Raw genomic sequence first — 26,241 nt, 5'->3', positions numbered from 1 at the left:
ACCCTCACACACCCCTCTGTGCATACACCCCTTGCACACCCACACACCCCTCTGCTACATACACCCTTTGGGCAACCCCTGCCCCTCACCTGCTTACCTTCTCTCATTGCCTTGCTCTGATGGGGGGGGGACGGGACCCCAGACAGCAGGGCTGGGTGGGTTGAGATTTGGGGGAGTCCGGGGGAGCAAAGGGGTATCTATCTCTTCCCCCATCCACCCCCCCCTTCCTGCTCCAAGCTCTCCCCTCCCACTGGGCTCCATCCCTCTCTCTTCACAGCCCCCTCCCTTTTCACTTTAGGGGTGATCCCTGTCTCCCCACACCCCCCTTCCTCCGGGGGTGGCTGGCTTGGGGCCCCCCCTCCGCTTCAGGCAGCCACGGCCCGCAGCGCCCGGCTCCAACCTGCGCCCGCCTGGCTGGGCGGCGATGGGCTGTGAATGTTAATGACCCTGGCGCCGTGTGTGTGAGTGTGTGTCCCAGGCGGGTGTGTGTGTGTGTGCGGGGGGGGGGGGGGGGTGCGCGCGCCAGCCAGCCGGGGCGGGTGTAGCTCTGCGTTAGAGGAGTCAAACCCCCCGCTCCCCCCCCTCCCCGGTCCCCACTGCGCGCTCCCCGGGCGCACGGAGAAAGGTGACCCGAGGGGAAGGGGGGAAAAACCAGCCGAGCGGAGTCCGGGCGAGCAGGGAGGAGACACGGGCCGGCGGATCGGCCATTCTGGGAGGAGGAGAGGAGAGGAGAGGGGGGGCCCCCTCCGACCCCCCTGCCGGAGAAGCTGGGGCGGCGGGGGAGTGGGCTCCGGGAGCCGAAGCAGACGCGTTTGGCATCGCGCTAACTTCGGATGCAACATGTGTAGCGGCTGCCGGGCGGCGGAGCTGGGGCTGCTGCAACCTTGAGGAGGGACAGACCGGGGGTGGGGGGGGACGGGGGGGACGATGTCGCCTCTTGGGAGCTTTCCCCACGGGGGGGCTTAGCCTGGGTTTTCTCCAGGCAGGACAAAGCGGGGAGGGGGCAGGAACCCGCCGCTGCCCGGGTTGCGGAGCCGGTGTCGCTCCGGATTTTGCCCGGCTCCGGCTCTGCTGCAGAGGTTCTGAGCTCCCCGCCCTGCTATGCAACGGAGGTGTCATGAAAAGGTAAGAGGCTTCCCCCTTCCTCCTGGGCTAGGGCTGAGACACCCTCACACCCCCAGACAGACTCCCTGCCAAACACACAAAACCACCCTGACACACACACAGACACCCTGGCGCACACTGACCCTGACACACACACACACCTTGACACAAACACAGACACCCTGACCCTGACACACACAGAACCACCCTGATACACACACAGACACCCTGACACACACTGACCCTGACACAAACACAGACACCCTGACACACACACCCTGACACACACAGAACCACCCTGATACACACACACAGACACCCTGACACACAGAGGCACACAGATACCCTGACCCTGAGACAGACACAAACACTCTGATACACAGACACATATCGGCACACACACACCCTGACAGACACCCTGACGCACACTCAGACATACAAATAGACACCCTAGCCCAAACAGACAGACACACACTCAGACACCCTGACACACACACAGAGGTTATTGTGCAGGTGCAATAGGCACAGACGGATTGTGCATTGCTGGGCTGTGTGAGTGCCTTGTGGCTGTGCAGAGATCATTTGGCTGTCAAGCAGCACAGAGAATTTCTCTTTCAATATCTATTTATCCAGCCCCAGACACTCCACCCCATCCACCCCATCTATCAATCCCCATCCACCCTATCTATCTATCTATCTATCTATCTATCTATCACCACACACCCTATCTATCTATCTATCTATCTATCTATCTATCTATCTATCACCACACACCCTATCTATCTATCTATCTATCTATCTATCTATCTATCTATCTATCTATCTATCTATCTATCTATCTATCTATCACCACACACCCTATCTATCTATCTATCTATCTATCTATCTATCTATCTATCTATCTATCTATCTATCTATCTATCACCACACACCCTATCTATCTATCTATCTATCTATCTATCTATCTATCTATCACCACACACCCTATCTATCTATCTATCTATCTATCTATCTATCTATCTATCTATCTATCTATCTATCTATCTATCTATCTATCACCACACACCCTATCTATCTATCTATCTATCTATCTATCTATCTATCTATCTATCTATCACCACACACCCTATCTATCTATCTATCTATCTATCTATCTATCTATCTATCTATCTATCTATCTATCTATCTATCACCACACACCCTATCTATCTATCTATCTATCTATCTATCTATCTATCTATCTATCTATCTATCTATCTATCTATCTATCTATCTATCACCACACACCCTATCTATCTATCTATCTATCTATCTATCTATCTATCTATCTATCTATCTATCTATCTATCTATCACCACACACCCTATCTATCTATCTATCTATCTATCTATCTATCTATCTATCTATCTATCTATCTATCTATCTATCACCACACACCCTATCTATCTATCTATCTATCTATCTATCTATCTATCTATCTATCTATCTATCACCACACACCCTATCTATCTATCTATCTATCTATCTATCTATCTATCTATCTATCTATCTATCTATCTATCTATCACCACACACCCTATCTATCTATCTATCTATCTATCTATCTATCTATCTATCTATCTATCTATCTATCTATCTATCACCACACACCCTATCTATCTATCTATCTATCTATCTATCTATCTATCTATCTATCTATCTATCTATCTATCTATCTATCACCACACACCCTATCTATCTATCTATCTATCTATCTATCTATCTATCTATCTATCTATCTATCTATCTATCTATCTATCTATCACCACACACCCTATCTATCTATCTATCTATCTATCTATCTATCTATCTATCTATCTATCTATCTATCTATCTATCTATCACCACACACCCCTTCTATCTATCTATCTATCTATCTATCTATCTATCTATCACCACACACCCCTTCTATCTATCTATCTATCTATCTATCTATCACCACACACCCCTTCTATCTATCTATCTATCTATCCCCCCACCCCCAAGCCATACATTTTCTTGCTCCATTTCCCCCCAGCGATGTGACTGTCTTGTCCCCATTCTCTGGGGCTGATCCCTTTTTCTTCCAGGAGCATTTGGCACCCCTGGCGGTGCAGGAATCGGGGCATCCCGGTCACCTTTCCAAAAACTCCTCTCTGAAGGGCAGATGGCCCCCAGTGCCGTTACCCCCTACCCCTGAGGCTGGCGCTTTGGGGAGCTAAGATCACAGCATTCCCTCGGTCCCTGCCACCTGTTCCTCGTGAGATGGGCACTATTTTAGTTCTCGGTATTTCACCCACCTTCTTCCATACATGACTGGTCCATATACCCCCAATGGTGCCTATATCCTGTCCAGAGCAGAGCTGGAAAGCAGCCCAGCAGGAAGCATAGCGAGCCCATGGTACAGTGCATGGGTGAGGCAGAAAAACAGGGCTTCCTTTGGGTCCAGATGCTGGGCTGTATACACGCTCCAGTCCTTAGAGGCAGTTGTCATGCAAGTAAGCTGCCTCTTGTTTGTAGGAGAAGGTGGAACCTGTCCTTAGGAGATCCTGTGAGGATCTCCAAGATAGATTGGATGAAACTGGTCCATATAACTGGTCTCTACTGTGGGGGGCTTGAACGGTACCATATAAGCAGTCTTTATATTAGAAGGGGTTCCAGCAAGATTAAGTTGTCCATATAAGTGGTCTCTACTATAGGGGAGTGCAGTGAGGGAGAAGTGGTTTCTATGAGCAGTCCATATAACTAGTCTCTATGCGAATGAGGGGCTTTGTGAGGGTGGAGTGGTCTATATATAACTGGTCTCTATACATGGGGGAACTGGAGACATATAACTGGTCTCTATACATGGGGGAACTGTGAAGATGGAGTAGTCTGTATGAGCAGTCCATATAACCAGTATCTATGAGTGATGGGGTCTGTGCAGGTCGAGCAGTCCATATGAGTGGTCCATATAACCAGCCTCTATGCAACGGAGAGGTTTCATGAGGGTGGAGTGGTCTATATAACTGATCTCTATACAAGGGGGGGCTCGATGGGGGTGAAGCAATTCATATAAGTGGTCCGTATAACTAGTCTCTGTGCTAGGGGGGTTTGTGTTGGGTACCTGGCATTGGATAGCCAGTGTGTAGGGAGAAGCATTCTCTGTGTAAGGACTTGGATGGAGCAGTCTGTATGAGCAGTCTATATAACGAGTGTCTATGCAGAAGTGGACTTTGTGTGGGTGGAATGGTTCATATAACTGGTCTCTATAAAAGGGGTGTGGGGGGGTGGAGCATTGTGTATGAACAATCCATATAACCAGTATCTATGTGTGATGGGTGTCTATGGAGGTGGATCAGTCCATGTGAGTGGTCCATTGAACCAGTTGCTATGCTAGAGGGGTAAGTGTCGGGCATTTGGCATCGGGTAGGTGGTCTGTACAGATAGGCAGTCTCTATGCAAGGGCTTGGATAGAGCAGTGTGTATGAACAGTCTATATAACCAGGCTCTATGAGACAGGGTCTCTGTGGGTGTGGAGCAGTCCACTGGAGTGGTTCATACAACCAGTCTCTATGAGACAGGGAGCTCTGTGGGGGTGGAGCAATCCATCAGAATGGTCCATTGACCAGTCCCTATGCTAGAGAGGTTTATGTTGGGTCCCTGGCATTGGGTCAGGTAGCCAGTCCATATAGAATGGCAGTCATTACACAAGAGCTTGGGGGCTCAGTGGGGGCAGGGCAGTCCCTATCACTGGTCGCTATAGGAGCGTGTACCCGGACAGGGTGCAAGAAGGATATGGGTGGCAGCAGGACAAAATGGGAGTGATTTCTCAGCTGGTCATTTTAATAATCACCACCTGTCTGGAGGTGAAAGGAGAAATGTCTCAGTCCCTTCAGGGAGCTGGCAGTCTCCCTGTTCTGCAGTGAGAGAAACTGTGGCACACAGAAGGGAAGGGTCTCACTTGAGGTCACAGAGGGAGCTGGGATTTGAACCCAGGAGTCCTGAAACCCACACCCACTTCAACCACTCTACACCCCACTCCCCTCCCAGAATCTCTGCTCCCCTTCCCCTGGGGGCATCTTTCTTTCCGTCACACAGTCTGGAGCAGTTCACAGCCGTGTGTACGCACCTCGGGGCTGACTGTCAAGAAACAGGGCACAGGCCCCAAACTGGTTGTGAGTGTTATAATTCGATTGTGCCAGCCCCATACCCAGTGTGAACGCCTCAGGCCCTACCACAGCCGTAACACGGAGCCACCAACAGTGCCGCTGGGTGCACCAGTCTGTCTTGCCGCCCAGGTGAGCCCGCCCTTGCGATAGATGGTCCCTTATGCCAAAACTCGCAGCAATATTCAGGTTACTGCCAGTCCCCAAGGCCCGGTCATTTACCCCAAGTCAATTGCACCCGAGATCTCACACCAACCACAAGGCCTGTAGAGAATCCTGGAATAAACTAACTGAAGATTGATTCACGAGGGGAAAGAAATAGAGAAACCGACAAGGTTAAAGCAGGTGAACACACACACACACACACAAGGTACAGTTCTAGGCAGGGGTGCTGGAACGGGGGGGCCTGGCCTCATCACTTTTTATCAGGATGAGCGACAGGGGCGAGGGGGCAGACAGGAGTGAGCAGGGGGCATGGCATTGGGGAGAAGGGGCGGTGCATGGGGCGGGGCCTTAGGGGAAGGGGGCGGGGCCACAGCTCAGGCACCGGTGGCCCACCCTCCTTTAGGAAGGTTCCCCCGCTCCTGGTGTTCGGGCCCAAGACAGTAGCTGCTCTGATGTGCAAGCTCTGTCTCTCCTTGAGGAATAACCCAAGCCAGTTACCCTGGGGATCCCTTGCTTATGCTTAGAAATATGGCCCTCTCTGAGCAGCACAGCCCCACTGTTTTCTTCTGCTCGGGGATTTTTATTCCCTCCCCCCCGGAGTTCAGAGCTGTGATGGGACGTCCCTGCTTCGTGGGCATTGGGGGCTCCCTCACCAAAGTCTTTTGTCCCCCCCCCCAACGGTTTGTCTGGCGTCTGCTGGCCTTCTTGTGCTGGGTAGGAGCCAACGCCTCATGGAGTGGACTGGGATTTCTCTCCTGACTTGTGGGGGGGGGGCGGGTGTCCCAGTTTCAGAGCAAACAGGTTTAGAGTTACAGAACAAATATGTTAAGGTGGAACACAGGTGTGATAAGTGAGATTAAGGCCGGCAGCAATTTACAAGCATTTCTTAGGAAATCTGTCTCCTGTTTTACCGCTGGGAACACACCGGTGAGCCAGGCTGGTTTCCAGCCACACATTTGTCAGTGTTCAGTGAGGCCTGGGGGCCTTGGCCTGAGCTGGCACCTCCTCTGCCAGCGTCACACTTTCTTCCTTTGCACCAATGGGCAGCACCCCATGCCCCATCCCAGCAAATCCCCAGTCCCAGCCTCTGAGCTCACCCCCTTTCTGGGGCCCCCAGACTCCTGGAGCCTATGACCTCCCCCTACTCAAAGTTACCCCCCTTCTTCTCAGACACCCACCCAGACTCCTGGGTCCTATCCTCAGAGAACACCCCTGGCCGGGGGCACCTGGATTTCTGGGTCCCTATCAATGCCGAGGTCTCCTCAGCTTCCCCTTCTGAAACGCCAGGACTCCTGGGTCCTCCAACCCCCTGCCATCCCTACCCCAATGTCTGAGAGACACAGGCAGGGCTAGTGTGGGGGGAGGCACCCCCCCCTTCCAAGGAGATCCCAGAAACAGGCATTCATGCACAGTCAGAGCACACACATATCCTGGCACAAGCCAATCCCTGAGACAGGCACAGATGCACAGTCAGAGCCAGCCCTTGTCCTCCAACCCCCAGCAAGGAAATTCCCAGAGACAGGCGCAGTCACAGCTGAAGCCCACACATCCCTCAAAAAGAGACACCAGGGACTTGTGCACATGCAGTCAGACTCTATATACCCCTCTCACAAGCCGAGTCCAGAAACAGACAGACATACACACACAGTCAGACGCAGTGCCCAGAGACTGGCAGTCTCACACAGTCAACCGGCAGTCACACAATATACAGCCAAACCCAGAAGCCAGAGACAGATGGTAACGCACACACAGTCAGATGCAAAGCCCAGAAAGAGACAGGCAGTCTCTCTCTCTCTCTCTCTCCCTCACACACACACACACACACACTCAACAGGTAGTCACACATGCACAGTTGGATCCGAGCCCATTGATATTTGAACTATGGGCCCTGAATAGGGCTTTGCAGTTTCTGTCCCGGGGCAGGATACCGAACCCCGCAGCCGGCTGTATTACGTCCAAGTTTGGCTGTCACCTGGAGAGAACACAACAGCCATTCCCTTCCTCATGGGGTGACCTTCCCACAAGCGTCCTGCTTTCGCATGGGAGTAGTGTGAATTTCACATGGCAAAGTTCAGGAGATTTTGGCATGTTCCAGCCAGTTGACATCAGTTGGAGGAGCCACCAGTAGCTAGGGGCAGAATCTGTGTGCAAATGACAATGCATCTGCACGCACGGCCAGTACAGCATGTAGTCGACATCCCACCCAATGTACGCTGCATGTCACAACTCTGCCAGTAGTGTTACACTCGTGTGCAGAGAGAGTATCTTGAGAAATGTAACTACATATGCTCTGAAGGACACACAAATGTATAGACTGTACCTCCACACTCTCATGAATATGCTGTTCCTATACACTGTCATAAAAACACCCTCACGCTGGAGCTTCATACCCTCCTAAATACCCTCTCAGACTGTGCCTACACACTTTCGCACTGCAGCTACACTCCTTTATGCTATCCCTACACACCTTTCCACACTGTCCTGACAACCATCCCTAGCTACACACAATACTCTACTGATACACAGCCTATAAGTGTGTTTTCAGGCTATACCTACACACTTGCATAATGTAGCTACACAACTTTGCACTCTCAAGTGGGAGCTACATAGTTTCACACTGGACTGACACCTACATCCCTTCATACTGTACTTACACCCCAAACTAAATACATTTTCAGACTGTATCTGTAAACCCACAGATTGTGCCTTCGCACCCGCAACAGTGCACAGTCACACTGTACCTACATTTTTACACTGTTGTTATTCATCCATACAAGTACACTCGCAGGCTCCAGCAACGCACATGCAGTACAGTTACCATCTTCACATTGTACCCACACAACATCATACAGCCACTTTCTCACTGTACTTATACATCTTCAGATTTTCAGGCTATTACCTACACATCCCTATAATACACAGTCACACTGTATCTACACCTGTGTAGACTAGAACTACTCCCCCCCCCCAAGTACCCTTTCATGCTGTACCTACAGCAACTTCAGACCAGAGGTGGGAGGCAGTACACTGATCCTACAGCCCATACATAGCACTGTATCTGTTCACCATCAAACACCACCACTGCAGTCACCTCAGCAACAGGCAGCCTCCATCCATCTCTTCACCTGTCCCTTGTCCATTGCTCCACCTGTCTCTCTGTCTGTCCCTCCACTGGTCCTGTTGTCCATCCCTCCACCTGTCTCTGTCCATCCTTCCTCCTGTCTCTCTTCTAGTGCCTCCAGCTGTCCCCTTCTCTGGCCCTCTGTCTGCATCCCGTTCTGTCTCTCAGTCCATCCCTCCACCTGTCTCTGTTCATGCTTCTCTCTGTCCCCTTGTCTGTCCCTCTGCTTGTCCCCTTGTCCGTCCCTCTGCCTGTCTCTGTCCATCCTTCCGCCTGTCCCTCTTTTAGTGCCTCCACCTGTCCCCTTCTCTGGTCCATCCCTCCACCTGTCTCTCCCATCTCGCCAAGGCCTCTGTCTGCGTGTTTTCCTCTCCCCACCCCACCGCCCCTCTGCAGCTCTCTGGCACAATCCCCCCACCCCACCCCCTGCTCTAGTTCCCAGAATAACCCTCTAATAGGTATTTATGAGAAAATTTCCCCTGCCCTGGTTGAAGCAGAGAGCCCGGCTATTAGCTGTTCCACCATGGTCGAGCTGAACCAGCTGCAGCGAGCAAGACCAGCCCCTTGATCGAGATATAGAAAAGGGGGAGTGGGGAGAGAGAGAGAGAGAGCAACCAGAAAAAGTCTCTTTGCTCTCTTACTGCACAAAAGACACAGCCTCTGTCCTCAACACCCCTGGCCCAGCACCAGGACGCGGCCCTTCTGGGGGGGGCACGGGGGCTGGTATCTGGGCACCTCTGGCGCGGCACTGGGACGTGGGCCCTCTGGGGTGGGGCATGGGGGCTGGGTATCCGGGGACCCCTCGTCAGATGCTGAGACGTGGCCCTCCTGGGGTGGCCCCGGGGGCTGGGTATCCGGGACCGCTCGCCTGGCCCTGGGATGTGGCCCCTCTGGGAAGGGCTGCAGTAGGGGCTGTGGGTGGGTGGCCGCATGTCCCATCACCCCAGGGCTGTGTAGGTTTCCATGTTTCCCTCCTGCTGAGACATGAAGCGAGACAGGGAAGAATGAAAGCGAGAGAGGCCAGCGCGGCCCCAGGGGGGAGAGGAAATCAATACAGTTCCAGCAGGCGCAGGAGAGGGGCGGGGGGCAAGGGGGGATGCGAGGGGTGGAGAGCGGAGGGAAGTGGGGGTGAGAGAGCACAGAGGCAGATGAATTATGAGGGCTCATGGAGCGGGACTGGCTGGCTGGCTCGATTGGCCGGACTCCTGGGTTCTCTCCCCAGCTTGGGGAGGGGAGTGGGGCCTAGTGGTTAGAGCTGGGGGGCTGGGAACCAGGACATCTGAGTTCTCTCCCCGGCGAGGGGAGGGTAGTGGGGGCTAGTGGCTAGAGTGGGAGAGGCTGGGAGCCAGGTTCTCTCCCCGGCTCTGGGAGGGGAGTGTGCTGGCGTGTCTGTATCTTAGGGTGTGTGTGTGTGTGTGTTTTTCTGTCAGAGCCCTTTGGGATGTGTGTATCTGGTGGGATTCAGGTGTAGATTTCTCACCGGGGGGGGGGGCGTGCTTGGTGTGTATCTTCCAGTACTTTGGGGAGATGCATGTGTACTTGTGTGTGAGCCATGTGTCTGATCGGGAGGGCAGGGAAGGGAAGGGGCAGGATACCACAGTAGATGGGCTCATGGCTCCAGTCGGCGATGGCAGGGAGAGGGCGGGATACCGGGGTAGATGGGCCCATGGCTCTGCACAGTGGTGTCACTGGGGGGGTTAAGCCTGGGATCTATGGAATCTGTTTTCCTTTACGAGCTGTAATTTCCGGAGCTGGCAATCAGTGAAAGTGTTTCTATTCCCAGGCGGATAATCAGGGCCGGCAGTTTACTCTGCTAATCAGCACCTTATGTTAGCGCCTTCCCGCCCCCCAGAGCCAGCTGTGGGACAGCAGGAACATGCTGCTAACCAGACAACATGGGGGGAATGGGAGATGGGGCCTCTCCCCTCCAGGGGGTGCTGGCTCCCATCTGGCCCCAGGGTGGGTGATTGGCTGGCTCCGGAGGGAGGGGGGTGAGAAAGGAACTGGGGCTTTTCCGGGAGATGTGGGGGACACAGTGTGCATGCTGGGGATGAACATGAAATATTCAGGAGCCGACATAATTTCCCCTCAATTCTGCTGCTGACAAGAATGATCCCCGGATGCCTGGGTTCTGCCTTCCTCCTCCACCTGTCCTCACTCCCACGAGGAATCAGAGAGCCATAGAACTGGACCTTACACAGAGGGAGCAACTCAGATCACTAGACCCCCGTTCGCTCCCAGACCCAGGGATAGAACCCAGGAATCCTGGATCCCAGCCCCCCACCTCTAATCACTGGTCCCCTCTCCCCTCCCAGACCTGGGGATAGAACCCAGGAGTTCTGGATCCCAGCCCCCCCAGCAATCACTAGACCCCTCTCCCCTCCCAAACCCAGGAATAGAAACCAGGAATCCTGGATTCCAGCCACCCCACTAATCACTTGTCCCCATGTCCCTCCCAGACTCAGGGATAGAACCCAGGAGTCCTGGCTCCCGTCCCAGTGTCTCCCCTGAGGTGGATGCTTCTTGGGGTGGGGGTGGGCTGTCGGGTTCCCAGCCTGAGTGAGGTGGACGCCATGGGTGTATGTGGAGGGGTGGAATTGTGGCAGGGGCAGCAGGTGGGCCTTTGGGAAATGGGGCCAAGTGCGGGGGAAGGCCTGTCTCTGTCTTTTTCCCTGCAGCTCCCCTCAGGCCAATGGGTGGGGCTGGGCTGGCCCTTGCCAGGCTGGGAGCCCGTCCATCAGTGCAGGCCCTGGCTCAGCCGGCAAGGCAGAGAGCAGCCTGCTCCCACTGGGCTCAGGGGTGAGCCACGGGCCCATCTACCCCAGTATCCCGGCCCCTCTGTGTAAGGATCAGATCCAGCCTGGGCTCCAGTGGCTCAGATCCAGGGGCCCATCCAGCCTGGGCTCCAATGTGTGCTTTGAACCCTGTCACTTAGTGCGTGTGCACACGCTGTGTGTGTTCACTGTGGGCATGGGCACACGTGTGTGTGTGTGCATGTGAGCATGTTCGTGGGAGAGCCTGAGTGTGCTAAGCGTGTGTGTGGCAGCGGGCACTTCGCATGCCCTTACCCAGACCAGGTGCATCTCTTGGGGGGTGACCAGTGCATGCTGGCATAGTGCTGCTGGGAATGCTTGTAACTGGGGGGGACAGGGACGGAGTCCACACGGGGCAGATTCCTTGGGGGGCACTGGGGGGTGAATCCTGGTGTTGGTGCCCAGGGCTGTGGATCCTGCCGGGCAGGTAGCGAACTCCTGCATTTTTGGGGCCGGGGGGGGGGTGTCTGGGCCTGAGGCTCTGACTGGTGCAGATGGGCGTCAAGCAGGAACCGGCTATTCTCCGGCCCCTTCTGCCGGCTCCCATCTGGCCCCAGGGCAGGGACTGGCTGGCTCAGAGGGGCAGGGAATGGGACATAGGGTCTTTCCCCTCTGGGGGGCGCCAGCTCCCATCTTCACCCAAGGCAGGGACTGGCTGGCTCTGGGGAGCCGGGAATGGGGCACGGGGCCTTTCCCCTTGAGGCAGCGCCCCAGGGTGGGGGATGCTGTATAGAGTCACATGAGCCTAACTCTGTCTTTCCTTCCTTGTTTTCCCCTCCTCTATCTCGATCCTTCCCTCCCAACCCATCCCCTTTTATGCACCCTCTTACTTCCCTTCTCCCTCTCCCCTTCCCTCTGATTCCCCCCTCCCCCACCCATTATCCTGTCCCCTGCGGACCCCTCCCCTCTTCCATTGCTCCCTCCCCTGGAATCACCCCCTCCGATGCAGGGGAAGTGCTGAGGCCCTGCGAGATGAGCCTGTCCCCTGGGCCCCCCGCTGCTAGGATGCTCTTTGTGCTGGCTCTGGCCTGCGCCAGCCCCTTCCTGGATCTGCACCCAGACGGGCCGCGCTCGCTCAACGTGGCCATCATCTTCAGTGGCTCATCCTACACGCCTGAGAGTGCCCGCTTCGCCCCCACTGCCTTCCGCAACTTCTCCATGGAGGTGAACCCCGTCTCGGTGCTGCTCAATGACACCAACCCCCGCAGCCTCATCGTACGCCTGTGTGACGTTCTCTCCTCCCTGCGCATCCACGGCGTGGTCTTCGAGGACGACACACGCACTGAGGCCGTGGCCCAGATCCTGGACTTCATCTCAGCCCAGACCTCGGTGCCCATCATCGGCATCAACGGGGGCTCGGCCATCGTCCTCACACCCAAGGTGAGTGGGTCACTGGGTTCCAAGCCTGCCCCTATTTGCGACACATTTATCCCTGTAATCCCCACCCATATGCCCAACTCAACCTCAACCCAACCATGCTCAACTCACCCCACAAAACCACGCAACCCAACCGGAATCCCGCTCAACTCAACCCCAACCCCAACCCAACCTGATAGTCAACCCCTACCTAACCCATCCCAAACCAACCACACTCAACCCAACCCCAACGCAATCAATCCCAACCCAACCACACTCAACTCAACCCCATCCCACTCAACTGAACCCGAACACAACCCCAACCCAGCCTGACCACACTCAACCCCAACCCAACCACACTCAACCCAACCCCAACTCAACCACAGTCAACTCAACCCGCCCACACTCAACCTCAACCGAATCATACTTAACCCAACCCCAGCACAACCAATCCCAACCCGACCAAACTCAACCCATCCCCATCCCACTCAACTGAACCCAACCCATCCCAACCACACTCAACTCAACTCAACCCAACACTCAACCCAACCACACTCAACCCCAACCCAACCCATCCCAACCCAACCACACTGAACTCAACCTGACCTCACTCAACCCTAAACCAACCCAAACCAACCACACTCAACCCAACCAAACCCCATTCCAACCCAACCACATTCAACCCCTTCCAACCCCAACCCAACCAGACCACACAGAACTCCAGCCCGACCTCACCACACCCAAGCCATCCCAACCCCACCTCAAACCAACCTCAATCCTACTCAGTTCATTCACAGTCAACCCAACTGCAACTCAGCTCGACTCATCATCTCGACCCAAACCTCAATGCCCAACACTGGTATCAACAGGGGCTCAGCCATCAAGGGGAGGGGGTTGCAAGGCCCCACACCAATGCCTATTTGCCTGCACACTCATCCCTACACACCTCACCCATATCTCCAACTCAACCCAACTCCAACCTAACCCTAACTCAACCGAGTGCATGCAACAAAACCCCCCTAACCCAACCCAACAAACCCAACGCAACATAACTCAGCCCATCCCGACATAATGGAAAACAGCATACACATCCATTCCTGACCCAACCCAACACAAGCTGCCCAGCCCAATGCAACCCAAACCAATCAACATAACCCAGCCCAATCCTATACACTCAGTCTAACTCAGTGCAGCCTATTATCTCAGCCCACAGCTCCATGCCCCTGTGCCCACCATTGGAAGTGTATGTGTCAGCTTTGGATTGAGAGGCATCAGCAGACCTGTGGAGGGGTAGGTGGAAGCCCAAGTGTGGAATTGCACAGAGGCTGTTCAGATTTGAGATGTATAAACAGAGCTGCAGGAGGAGGGGCAGCCCAGGGCCAGGCTAGCAGTAGGCTGCGGGTCAGGACTGAGGGGCATTGGCAGAGCTGGGAAGGGGAAGCCCACGGCTGGGATGGTAGGAGCTGCAGGTCAGGATTGAGGAGCACCCCCTGACCTCCCCATTTTCTCCCTGTCCAGGAGAAAGGCTCCACCTTTCTGCAGCTAGGCTCATCGACAGAGCAGCAGCTGCAGGTGATGTTCGAGGTGCTGGAGGAGTACGACTGGACGGCCTTCGCTGTCATCACCACGCTCTTCCCCGGATATGAGGACTTTGTGGATTACATTGAGGTGCTGACCGACAGCAGCTTCATCGGCTGGGAACACCGGGGCGTCCTGACTCTCAACCTGACTGATGACCCTGACGGCTCCCGGGTCAAGCGCCAGCTGCGGGAGATCCCTGCCCAGATCCGCCTGCTCTACTGCTCCCGCGAGGAGGCAGAGAGCATCTTCCAGGCAGCACGGGATGCCGGCCTCACTGGACCTGGCTATATCTGGTTCATGGTGGGCACCAACCTGGGTGGCACTGACTACATGCCTGAGCACCTGCCTGTTGGCCTCTTCACAGTGTTGTCGGCCGGCTGGCGGGACGACCTGCACCACCGCGTCCAGAACGGGGTGGCCATCATTGCCAAGGGCGCTGAGGCACTCTCCAGGGACTACGGCTTCATTCCCGAGTTCAACAATGACTGCCGGTCACCCAACCTCAGCCAGATCCATGAGAACCTCCACCGGTGAGTTGAGGGAGGCGGGGGGCGGAGTGGGGGATGGAGAGCTGTGAGAATGTGGTGCCCATCAATGCAATCCCAACTCAACCCAACCCCAGCCCCAAGCCAACAGAACCAACTCAGAGGGATGGGTGGGCAGATCTACAGGAATCTGGTGCCCATCAGTGTAATCCCAACCCAACTAACCCAGTCCCACCCCTACAACCCAACTCAACACCAATCCATCTCAGTCAAACCCAACTCAATATAACCAACCCAACAGGGGAGGTGAGCAAATCCACAACCTGTACTGATGAGTGTGGTTGGGGCAGATCTGCCCATCAGCAGAATCCAGCCCAACGCCAATCCAATTCGCCCCAACCCAGTCCAACCACACTCAACCCAAACCAACATAACCAACCTAACGGGGGAGGGGACAGATCCATGACAACCTGCAATGCCCTGGAAACTGGAGTAGAAGAGGAAATGGAACATGGGGCCTTTCCCTTCTAGGGGGCACTGGCTCCAGGGCAGGGGACTGCCTGGCTGAGTGGGGCAACAAGACAGAGGGGCACCAGCAGAGCTGGGGGGTGCTGGGTCCCCCCCTAACTCTCTCCCCACCGCCAGGTATTTCATGAACATCACATGGGGGCAAAAGGATTTCTCCTTCAACGAGGACGGCTACCTCATCAACCCATCACTGGTCGTCATCTCCCTGAACAAGGAGCGTACTTGGGAGGTGGTGAGTACCTGACCCTGCCCACCTGTCTGCCCAGCCCCCTGCCGAAGGCTTGCCCCACCCCCTGCTGGAGCCCTGCCCTATCCCTCTGCCCCACCCCTTACCAGAGCTCCACCCTATATCTATGTCATGCCCCCAGTTCTCTGCCCCTCCCACTAACAATGTCTCCCAACCTCCATCTTTCTGCCCAGTGGTTTGGAGGTGGGTTTGGGGTCAAGCCTGGTCTGGGGTGGGGGCTGAGTCTGATCCGCAGGTTTTGGGGGAGTCAGGGTGAGTTTGGAGGGGCAGGTTCAGGGAGATTGGGGTGAGTTTTAGGGGAAGATTTTGGGGTGAATTTGGGAGGCAGGTTTGGGGGGTGTTGGTGAGTTTGGAGGGGCTGTTTCATGGAGATTGGGGTGATTTTGGGGGAAGGTTTGGGGAGCGTAGGGGTGATTTGGCTGGCAGGGTTGGGGAATTTAAGGAGTGAGTTTAGGGGGGAAGGTTTGGGGGGCAAGGGTGACTCTGGGGTGTATCCAGTGGTGCTGGGTGAATTTGGTGGGACCGGGGCTCAGGCCCCAGGCAGGCACCCCGCAGTGAAGCCCTCCCACCCCATCCCCACACAGGTAGGGAGCTGGGAGCACCAGATCCTACGCATGAAGTACCCGGTCTGGTCGCGCTACGGCAAGTTCCTGCAGCCGGTGGATGACGACCAGCACCTGACGGTGGCCACGCTGGAGGAGCGGCCCTTCGTCATCGTCGAGAACATCGACCCGGCCACCGGCACCTGCATCCGGGACTCGGTGCCCTGCCGCAACCAGCTAAACCGCACCGACAGGTACCCACACTGCGAACTTCCCCACGGCAGTGCCCCTGGCGGGGAGCTCCGCCCTGCGCTGTGAGCTTCCCCGTGGCAGTGCCCCTGGTGGGGAGCTCCGTCCAGTGCTGCGAGCTTCCCCATGGCAGTGCCACCAGCACTGCAAGCTTCCCTGTGGCCATGCCCCCAGGGAGGAGTTCCACCCAGTGCTGCGAGCTTCCCCATGGCAGTGCCCCTGGCAGGGAGCTCCACCCAGCGCTGCGAGCTTCCCTGTGGCAGTGCCCCTGGCGAGGAGTTCCACCCAGTGCTCTGAGCTTCCCCATGGCAGTGCCCCCGGCGCTGTGAGCTTCCCCGCAGCAGTGCCTGCTCACAGAGCTGTGTTCTCTGTCCATCCCCATTTCTGTTTTGCTCCCCCCCAGCCACCCCATGGACCCGCTGCTCTTCGAGAAGAAATGCTGCAAAGGGTTCTGCATCGACATTCTCAAGCGCCTGGCTAAGACCGTGGGCTTCACCTACGACCTCTACCTGGTCACCAACGGCAAGCATGGCAAAAAGATTGACGGGGTCTGGAACGGCATGATCGGAGAGGTGAGACACCTCTGCCTCCAGCCACTGCAGCACTGCACTCACCTCCCTGAGCCAGGGAGAGAACCCAGGAGTCCTGGCTCCCAGCCCCACTTCTGCTAACCACCAGATCCCACTCCCCTCCCCGAGCTGGGGGAGAACCCAGGAGTCCTGGCTCCCAGCCTCCATAGGTTGGTGCCACTTTTCCCCTTCTTGGGGATCCCCAATTTCTCTGCCTCCCTCCAGAAATCCCTGGGCAGGTTGGGGGTTTCTTTCAAAGACCCCCCCGCCCAGATCTCACCTGGTTAATTCCCCCCCTTCAAATCCTTCCCAGAAATACCCTGCTCACTTTGGGGTCCCACCGTAGCCCCCCTGAACTGCACAGCTGGGTTACTGGGTAAGACTGCCCAGCATTGCATGGGGAAGGGAGAAAGTCCTTCTGAAGGCTCTGCCCCCTCGCTGACTCCTCCCCCTCGGTCTCCCCCCAGGTGTTTTACCTGCGTGCAGACATGGCCATCGGCTCCCTGACTATCAATGAGGAACGCTCCGAGATCATCGACTTCTCCGTGCCCTTCGTTGAGACGGGCATCAGCGTCATGGTCTCGCGGAGCAACGGGACCGTCTCGCCCTCCGCCTTCCTGGGTCAGCGCCCACTGCCACCAGGGGGCGTTGTGGGGAGCTCCTGGGGACTCTGGCCCCAGCCTCTGCCAGCAAGGCGGTTGCGGGGAATAGAACCCAGGAGTCCTAGCTCCCAGCCCCCACCTTGCTCTAACCACTAGAGCCCCTCCCCATCCAGAGCTGGGGAGAGAACCCAGGAAGGTCATTGGGAAGTTTAGACTTGAAATTAGACGAAGGTTTCTAACCATCAGAGGAGTGAAGTTTTGGAATAGCCTTTCAAGGGAAGCAGTGAGGGCAAAAGATCTATCTGGCTTTAAGCTTAAACTCAATAAGTTTATGGAGGAGATGGTATGATGGGATAACATGATTTTGGTAATTAATTGATCTTTAAATATTCATGGTAAATAGACCTAATGGCCTGTGATGGGATATTAGATGGGGTGGGATCTGAGTACCCAGGAAAGAATTTTCTGTAGTATCTGGCTGGTGAATTTTGCCCATATGCTCAGGGTTTAGCTGATCGCCATATTTGGGGTCGGGAAGGAATTTTCCTCCAGGGCAGATTGGAAGAGGCCCTGGGGGTTTTTTCGCCTTCCTCTGCAGCATGGGGCACAGGTCACTTGCTGGCAGATTCTCTGCTCCTTGAAGTCTTTAAACGGTGATTTGAGGACTTCAATAGCTCAGACATAGGTGAAAGATTTTTCGCAGGAGTGGGTGGGTGAGATTCTGTGGCCTGCGTTGTGTAGGAAGTCGGACTAGATGATCATAATGGTCCCTTCTGACCTTAGTATCTATGAATAGCAGCACCCAGCAGCACCCCCATTTTCCTAACCACTAGGCCCCCCAGGAGAGAACCTAGGAGTCCTGGCTCCCAGCCCTCTCTGCTCTAACTTCTCACCACCAATCCCCTCCCAGAGCTGTGCATAGAACCCAGGCGTCCAAGCACTGACTGTCCCTTCCCCCCGCAGAGCCCTACAGCCCAGCTGTCTGGGTGATGATGTTCGTCATGTGTCTGACCGTGGTGGCCGTCACCGTCTTCATCTTCGAGTACTTCAGCCCCGTGGGTTATAACCGCAGCCTGGCAGCTGGGAAACGTGAGTCCCACCCTCACCCATGCCGCTCCGCCTGGGGACAGCAGGGGGCTGCGGATCAGGAGTGAGGAGTGCAAGCAAGGCTGCCTGGGGCGGGGCGGGGTGGGGCGCAGAGGTGCTGTGTGGGCTGACCTTTCCCATGTTGCTTTGCAGGCACGGGGGGCTCCAAGTTCACCATTGGCAAGTCCATCTGGCTGCTCTGGGCTCTGGTCTTCAACAACTCGGTGCCGGTGGAGAACCCCAAGGGCACCACCAGCAAGATCATGGTACTGATCTGGGCTTTCTTCGCCGTCATCTTCCTCGCCAGCTACACGGCCAACCTGGCCGCCTTCATGATCCAGGAGGAGTACGTGGACACGGTGTCGGGGCTGAGCGACCGCAAGGTGAGGCTCTCCCTTTCTGCTGCCCCCCCGATCTCTGTTCCCACAGGCCACCCCTCCCCTGCCGCTGGGAGCCGGGTGCAATCAATCCCTGGACACTTCCAGATCCAGCCTGCGTCGATCCAGGGATCTTGCTGGGTTCAATACAGGCCTCGGGCATGACAGATCCCATCTAGACAGATCCACTCGATCCCTGGATCTCAATAGAGCCAATCCAGACAGATCCAAACAACCCACCGGTCTCGCTAGACCACAGGACCAGTGGGTCCATGGATCTCAACAGAGCTGATCTAGACTGATCCAGTTGATCAGTGGATCACAGTATAGCCAGTCTCATGAGATCCAGTCACTTCATAGATCTCCATAGATCCGATCTAGTTTGTCAGACAGTAGATCCTGCTAGATCCAGTCTAGCTTGATCATCTCATTGATCCATGGATCACAATAGAGCAGTGTCACTAGATCCAGCTGATCTATGGGTCGCGGTAGATCCAGTATGACTGGTTCCAGCTGATCCGTGGATCATGGTAGATCCTGTCCGGCTCGGCCCAGGGATCCGTGGGTCGCGGTAGATCCCGTACGGCTTGGCCCAGCTGATCCGTGGGTCACGGTAGATCCTGTATGGCTCAGCCCGGCTGATTGCCCTAGACACAGTCTAGACAGACCCCTCACTCCTGGGAGGGGGCGGGACAGGGACACGCGATGGGGGGTAACTGACCCCTGCGGGGGGTAACTAATCGCTGCCCCCCCAGTTCCAGAAGCCGCAGGACCAGTACCCGCCGCTCAAGTTTGGCACCGTGCCCAACGGCAGCACGGAGAAGAACATCCGCAGCAACTACCCCGACATGCACACGTACATGGTGAAGTACAACCAGCGTAGTGTGGAGGACGCCCTGCAGCACCTCAAGTCGGGGTGAGGGGCAGGGCCAGGAGGACGGGCGAGGGCAGGAGGGGCAGGGCCGGAGGGAGGTGGGGCAGGGCCAGGACAAGGGGGCAGGGCCAGAGGCAGATGGGGCAGTGCCAGGAGGAGGGGGCAGGGCCGGAGGGAGATGGGAAGGGGGCAGGGCTGGAGAGAGGTGGGGCAGGGCCAGGAGGGGTTGGGGCCGGGGCCAGCGGGAGATGGGGTGGGGCCAGGAGGAGGGGGTCAGGCTGGAGGACGAAGGGAAGGGGGTGGAGCTGGAGGGAGGTTGGGTAGGGTTGGGGCTGGAGGGAGATGGGAAGGGGGTAGGGCCAGGAGGGGTTGGGGCCAGAGGGAGATGGGAAGGGGGTGGGGCTGGAGGGAGATGGGGCAGGGCTAGTAGAAGGGGGTCGGGCCGGAGGGAGATGGGGAAGAGGGCGGGGCCACGGGCAGAAGAGGTGAAGGGCTCAGTGGGGGGAAGTGGGGTGGGGCTGGGGGGGCAGATGGGGTTAGAACGGTGTTACCCTGCCCCACACCTCTAACCCCGCCCCCCCCCCGCTGTCCCCCAGGAAGCTGGACGCCTTCATCTACGACGCGGCCGTGCTGAACTACATGGCGCGGAAGGACGAGGGCTGCAAGCTGGTGACCATCGGCAGCGGGAAGGTCTTCGCCACCACCGGCTACGGCATCGCCCTGCAGAAGGGCTCCCGCTGGAAGCGCCCCATCGACCTGGCGCTGCTGCAGTTCCTGGGCGACGGTACACGACGCCTGGGGTCTCCGCCCGCGCTGGGAGGGGAGTGGGGGCGAGTGGGTAGAGTGTGGGGGGGGGGTCTGGGTGCCCAGACGCCCGGGTCCCATGCCTGCCTGCTGCCTTGCAGACGAGATCGAGATGCTGGAGCGGCTCTGGCTCTCGGGGATCTGCCACAACGACAAGATTGAGGTGATGAGCAGCAAGCTGGACATCGACAACATGGCGGGCGTCTTCTACATGCTGCTGGTGGCCATGGGGCTGAGCCTGCTGGTCTTCGCCTGGGAGCACCTCATCTACTGGAAGCTGCGTCACTGCATGCGGCACACCGGGCGCCTGGACTTCCTGCTGGCCTTCAGCCGGGTGAGGGGGGCGCTGCCGGTCTGCCCGCCGGCGCCCTTCCCCCGTGTCCCGCCCGCCCCCGCCCTCCGCGTCCGTCCCGCCCCGCCGGCGCCCTTCCCTCTGCGTCCCTCGGCTGCCCACCGGCGCCCCTCCCTCCGCCTCCATCCCGCCCGCCGGCGCCCCTCCCTCCGCCTCCATCCTGCCCGCCGGCACCCGTCAGGGCCACCAGCGCCCCCCCCCGCGTCCCGCCCGCCCTGCCCTCCGCGTCCGTCCTGCCCCGCCCCGCCGGCGCCCCTCCCTCTGCGTCCCTCGGCTGCCCGCCGGTGCCCCTCCCTCCGCTTCCATCCCGCCCGCCGGCGCCCCTCCCTCCGCCTCCATCCCGCCCGCCAGCACCCGTCCAGGCCACCAGCGCCCCCCCCCGCGTCCCGCCCGCCCTGCCCTCCGCGTCTGTCCCGCCCCGCCGGCGCCCCTCCCTCTGCCTCCATCCCGCCCGCCAGCACTCGTCCCACCCACCAGCGCCCCTCCCTCTGTGTCCCGCCCGCCCCTCCCTCCACGTCCATCCCGCCCGCCAGCACCCCTCCCTCTGCCTCCATCCTGCCCGCCAGCGCCCCTCCCGCCCACCAGCGCCCCTCCCTCTTCATCCCGCCACCCACGTCCATCCTGCCCGCTGACGCCCCTCCCTCTGCCTCCATCCTGCCCACCAGTGCCCCTCCCGCCCGCCACTGCCCCTCCCTCTGCATCCCGCCCGGCCACGGAGCCCCTCCCTCTGCGTCCCTCTGCTGCCCGCCAGCACCCCTCCCTCTGTCTCGCCCGCCGGCACCCCTCCCTCTGCCTCTGTCTCGCCCGCCGGCGCCCCTCCCTCTGCCTCCATCCCGCCGCCTGCGCCCCTCCCTCTGCATCCCGCCCGGCCGCCGGCACCCCTCCCTCTGCATCCCACCCGGCCGCCGGCGCCCTTCCCTCTGCGTCCCTCTGCTGCCCGCCGGCGCCCCTCCCTCTGCCTCTGTCCTGCCCATTGGCGCCCCTCCCTCTGCCTCCATCCCGCCCGCCAGCACCCCTCCCTCTGCATCTCGCCTGGCTGCCGGCGCCCCTCCCTCTGCGTCCATCCCGCCCGCCAGCACCCCTCCCTCTGCCTCCATCCTGCCCGCCAGCGCCCCTCCCGCCCACCAGTGCCCCTCCCTCTTCATCCAGCCATCCACGTCCATCCTACCCGCTGACGCCCCTCCCTCTGCCTCCATCCTGCCCACCAGTGCCCCTCCCACCCGCCACTGCCCCTCCCTCTGCATCCCGCCCGGCCACGGAGCCCCTCCCTCTGCGTCCCTCTGCTGCCCGCCGGCACCCCTCCCTCTGTCTCGCCCGCCGGCGCCCCTCCCTCTGCCTCCATCCCGTCGCCTGCGCCCCTCCCTCTGCCTCCATCCCGCTGCCTGCGCCCCTCCCTCTGCATCCCGCCCGGCCGCCGGCGCCCCTCCCTCTGCCTCTGTCCTGCCCATCGGCGCCCCTCCCTCTGCCTCCATTCCGCCCGCCAGCACCCCTCCCTCTGCGTCCCTCTGCTGCCCGCCGGCGCCCCTCCCTCTGCCTCTGTCCCGCCGCCTGCGCCCCTCCCTCTACATCTCACCCGCCAGTGCCCCTCCCTCTGTGTCCAACTGCTGGCGCCCCTCCCTCTGTGTCCATCCCTCCCACTGGTGCCCCTCCCTCTGTCCCCCTGCATACCTGCATCCACCCACCTGCAGGCACACCTCTGTCCCCGTGTCTACTGCCCAACCCCCATCATCTGCCCGCCCCCCATCTTCCACCTGTCCTACATCTGCCCCCATCCTCTGCCTGCCCCATTCATCCCCCCATCTGCTGCTGGTCCTCCTTCCATCCCCGCCCCCATCATTCCCCCACACCCACACTGCTGCATCTCACCTCCCTCCCTCCAGCCACCCATCCTGGAGTCCTGCAACAATGGTCCCCCCTTGCTGCAGCAGTGCCCCTGTAATAATGGTCCCCCCCTTGCTGCAGCAGTGCCCCTGTAATAATGGTCCCCCCCTTGCTGCAGCATTGTCATTGTAATAATGGTCCCCCCTTGCTGCAGCGGTGTCCCTGTAATAATGGTCCCCCCCTTGCTGCAGCAGTGTCCCTGTAATAATGGTCCCCGCTTGCTGCAGCGGTGTCCCTGTAATAATGGTCCCCCTTAGCATACACTGCAGTGGTGTCACTGTGATAATGGCTCCCCTGATAGTGCGTGCTGCCTGGGTGTTGCAGCAACAGCACTCCCACAGCCCAGAGGAGGTGGCGTTAGTGGTTCCCCCATGACACACTGGTTATAGCGCTCCCTCCTGGCGGAGCAGGTGCATTATTGGTCCCACCCCCTGCCTCACGTCTTCTCTCCCCCACCTCCAGGGCATGTACAGCTGCTGCACCAGCGAGGACCCCAAGCTGCAGGACCATCAGCAGCTGCCCATCCTGAACCACAGCTACCCCCCGCAGCGCGGGGGGGCCACGGCCTTGCCCAGCCCCCCTGCCCCGCCCCTGCCCTGCAGCAGCTTCCTGCCCCGGGACCGGCGCATCGTGGAGCGCTGGCGCCATGCCCGCAGCCCCAACTGCTACAAGGACCTGTACCCCCCGCCCGCCCCCTCGGAGCCCCCCAAGGCACCCCCGCAGCGCCATGGCCTCCAGAACGCCTTCGCTGAGGGCTTCCACCGCTTCTACGGCCCCATTGAGCCCGAGGGGCTGTCGGACCACCTGGGGGCCAGCGGCGGGGCCCAGGCCAAGAAGCTGGGGCCATGCCAGCTCTCCCCGCCCCTCCGGAGCCTGGAGAACCCCCCGTCCTACTTCGCCATCGTGCGGGAGAAGGAGGGTCCCGACCCGGGCGCCTCGGCCTGGCAGAGGAAGTCGCTGCGGGGACTGTATGAAAGTTTCCAGGCGGGCAAGGCCGGGAGCCGGACACCAGAGGCCAAGAAACACGGTGGCGGGGGGCTGGGCGGTGGCTACGCCGCCAAGGGCCCCTGCGAGGCGGAGTGCGGCCGGCCGGCCCAGGAGCCGGGGCGTTACGGCTACACCCGGCTCTCCTACGAAGACGAGCGCAGCCCGCCCCTGGGGGCAGCGCCCTGCGGGCGGGAGCGGCGCTACCGGCGCCCCGAGGAGCCGCGGGACAGCGAGAGCCAGCCCTTGCTGCGGCCCACCTGCCCGGCAGGCAGGTCCCACGTCTGCCGCAGCCGCTCCCGCCTGCCGCCCGCCGGCTTCCCCAGCCAGAGCCGCTACGTGGAGCTCTCGGACTCCGACTCGGAGCCATGCGAGCGGGACGGGCCGTGCCCAGAGGCCTCCCCCCCGGCCGGGGCGCCCCCGGCTGATGGGCACAGCTGCTGGTACGCGGGCCCTGATTTCTTCTGCACCTACCCCTCCCGGGAGCCCCCACTCTTCGCCCCCCACAAGCCTGTGCGCTACTGGTCGGCTGACAAGCTGGCCCCCTGCCGCTCGTGCCACCGGCTTTGCCAGCACTGTGCCAGCCTGGAGCTGCTGCCTCCCCCGACCCCGCCCTGCCGCAAGGAGGCCCGGGGCTACTTCAGCCGCTCCGAGGAGCGGCTGGAGCGCTGGCTGGACTGGGAACACCGCCTCTGCGGCCCCTACGGCTGCCTGGCACCCCGGCACCACCCCGGCCCCTGCCGGTGCTGCCATCACCACCATTCCTGCGAGCTGGGCCCGGCCAGCTCCCTCCTGCACCCCACTTCCCGCAGCCTGGAGGACCTGAGCTCCTGCCACCTGGTGCGCTGTGGCCTGGCCCCCCACCGCCTCGGCTTCTCCCCGCCCGAGTGCCTCCCGCCCCGCCTCAGCCGCAGCGGGGAGCTCTTCGCCCGCCGCGGCTCCGCCCACTTCTCCAGCCTTGAGTCGGAGGTATGACCCAGCCATGGCCGCGGGGGGCAGGGGATGTGGGACGTGGGCGCTGCGGCGGACCTGGGGGGGGACTGGGCCATGGCGGCTGATACCACGGCTGTGGGGACAGGGCCACAGCGGCTCATGCCACGGCGGCCACCGCAGACCCAGGGGGACGGTTTAGCTCCCGCCAGTGCCAAGGACCTACGGTGAGGCGGGGGGGTGGGTCACAGGCCACGGTCGCGACGCTGCCACGGGGGGCGGTGCCACGCCTGGGCCCACCGACACACGGAGAGACGGAGCCTGCCACGGACCCTGGAGAGAGATGGGAGCCGGCCACGGGAACCGGGACGAGGGTGGCCCCCGGTACCACTGATCCAGGCCGAGATGGACCCAGCTGTCATGCCGCGGATCTGGACCCTGCAGAAGCGGGGGGTGGGGGAGGCGGCCCGGCTATGTGTGGGGCGGCTGCCCCTGGTAACAGAAACTGGCGAGAGCTGGGGCAGGACCCATTGAGCGGGGGGGGGGGGGTGATGTCCGTCCCCCCGCCCAGCCCCACAGTGCAGCTGGAGGGGGATGGGCTGGATCCATCCACCAGGGAGCTGGCTGGGGGAGGGGGTTATCAGCCACATGGCCACGCTGCCCCCCACCCGGCCCTGTCTTGTCTCCAAAGGGCTCTCTCATTGTATCGGGGGGGACACGATCCAGGGCAGTGGGATCTCAAAGGTGGGGGCCGGTGTGGAAGTAAAACATCCCATCTGTGGCAGGTGGGGGGGCTGTTTGGAGACTTCCCCTCCCCACAGGGGAAAATGTCGCGGGGAGCCTGGCCAGGACTTCACCATGTGTGGGCCGTGGGGGGGTGCTGTGGGGTCCCCCCCTTTCAATACACAACCGGGAGTAGCTGTTTCACCTTTTTAAAATCTCTATTTTTCGGGGGAGACGAAACTGTGATTTAAACACCTGCAAAACTGAAACTGTGATTTCCACCACCCCCGTCCGCCTCCTCCCCCGGCGCTCCCCCCTTGTCCTTCTTCACTGGCATCTTTTTCACTGACCCCCCCCCCCCGTCTTTCTCTCCGGCCTTTTCATTTCATTTCCCTTTCCTTGGTTTTCAGCTTTTCACCTTCTGCCTCGTTAGTCACTTTTTTCTTCTCTCTCATCTTCCATCTGTCCCCCATGTACCTCGTTTTCAATCCATCCCACCCCCCAAAACCCCTGTATCCACCCCCACACCCCTCTCTACCTATCGATCCCTCGCACGTTCCCTCCATCCGTCCCCCCACCCCTATCCATCCATCCACCCCCACACACCCCTCTATCCATCCATCCATCCCCTCACACTTCTCCATCCATCGGCCCAACACCCCTCTCCATCCAACCCCCCCACCCCCTCTATCCATCCATCCC

At 59.2% G+C, this 26,241-nt stretch overlaps 1 protein-coding gene across 1 annotated transcript; it reads left to right on the top strand.

Annotated features, from left to right (window-relative positions):
• The first annotated feature begins 960 nt into the window (after positions 1 to 960).
• Positions 961 to 25,834, top strand: GRIN2D (glutamate ionotropic receptor NMDA type subunit 2D). Its single transcript, XM_073321985.2, has 13 exons — positions 961 to 1,125; positions 12,319 to 12,749; positions 14,244 to 14,836; positions 15,437 to 15,551; positions 16,151 to 16,362; positions 16,761 to 16,929; positions 17,394 to 17,547; positions 18,492 to 18,617; positions 18,768 to 18,997; positions 19,747 to 19,907; positions 20,462 to 20,649; positions 20,771 to 21,003; positions 23,365 to 25,834. The coding sequence occupies exons 2-13, from the start codon at positions 12,342 to 12,344 to the stop codon at positions 24,859 to 24,861; spliced, it is 4,086 nt and encodes a 1,361-aa protein (XP_073178086.1). The 5' UTR covers positions 961 to 1,125; positions 12,319 to 12,341; the 3' UTR covers positions 24,862 to 25,834.
• The last annotated feature ends 407 nt before the right edge of the window (positions 25,835 to 26,241 follow it).

The sequence above is a fragment of the Lepidochelys kempii genome, chromosome 23 (genome assembly GCF_965140285.1).
Source record: "Lepidochelys kempii isolate rLepKem1 chromosome 23, rLepKem1.hap1, whole genome shotgun sequence".
NCBI lineage: Eukaryota > Metazoa > Chordata > Testudines > Cheloniidae > Lepidochelys > Lepidochelys kempii.
The sequence above is the reverse complement of the archived record's forward strand: the minus strand, read 5'-3'. Positions and strand labels throughout refer to the sequence as shown.

Coding starts and splice junctions, on each gene's coding strand:
- GRIN2D (XM_073321985.2), top strand. CDS start 12,342: ATGAGCCTGTCCCCTGGGCCCCCCGCTGCTAGGATGCTCTTTGTGCTG. Junction 15,552..16,150: donor AGGAGCGTACTTGGGAGGTG/GTGAGTACCTGA, acceptor ATCCCCACACAG/GTAGGGAGCTGGGAGCACCA. Junction 16,363..16,760: donor CAGCTAAACCGCACCGACAG/GTACCCACACTG, acceptor GCTCCCCCCCAG/CCACCCCATGGACCCGCTGC.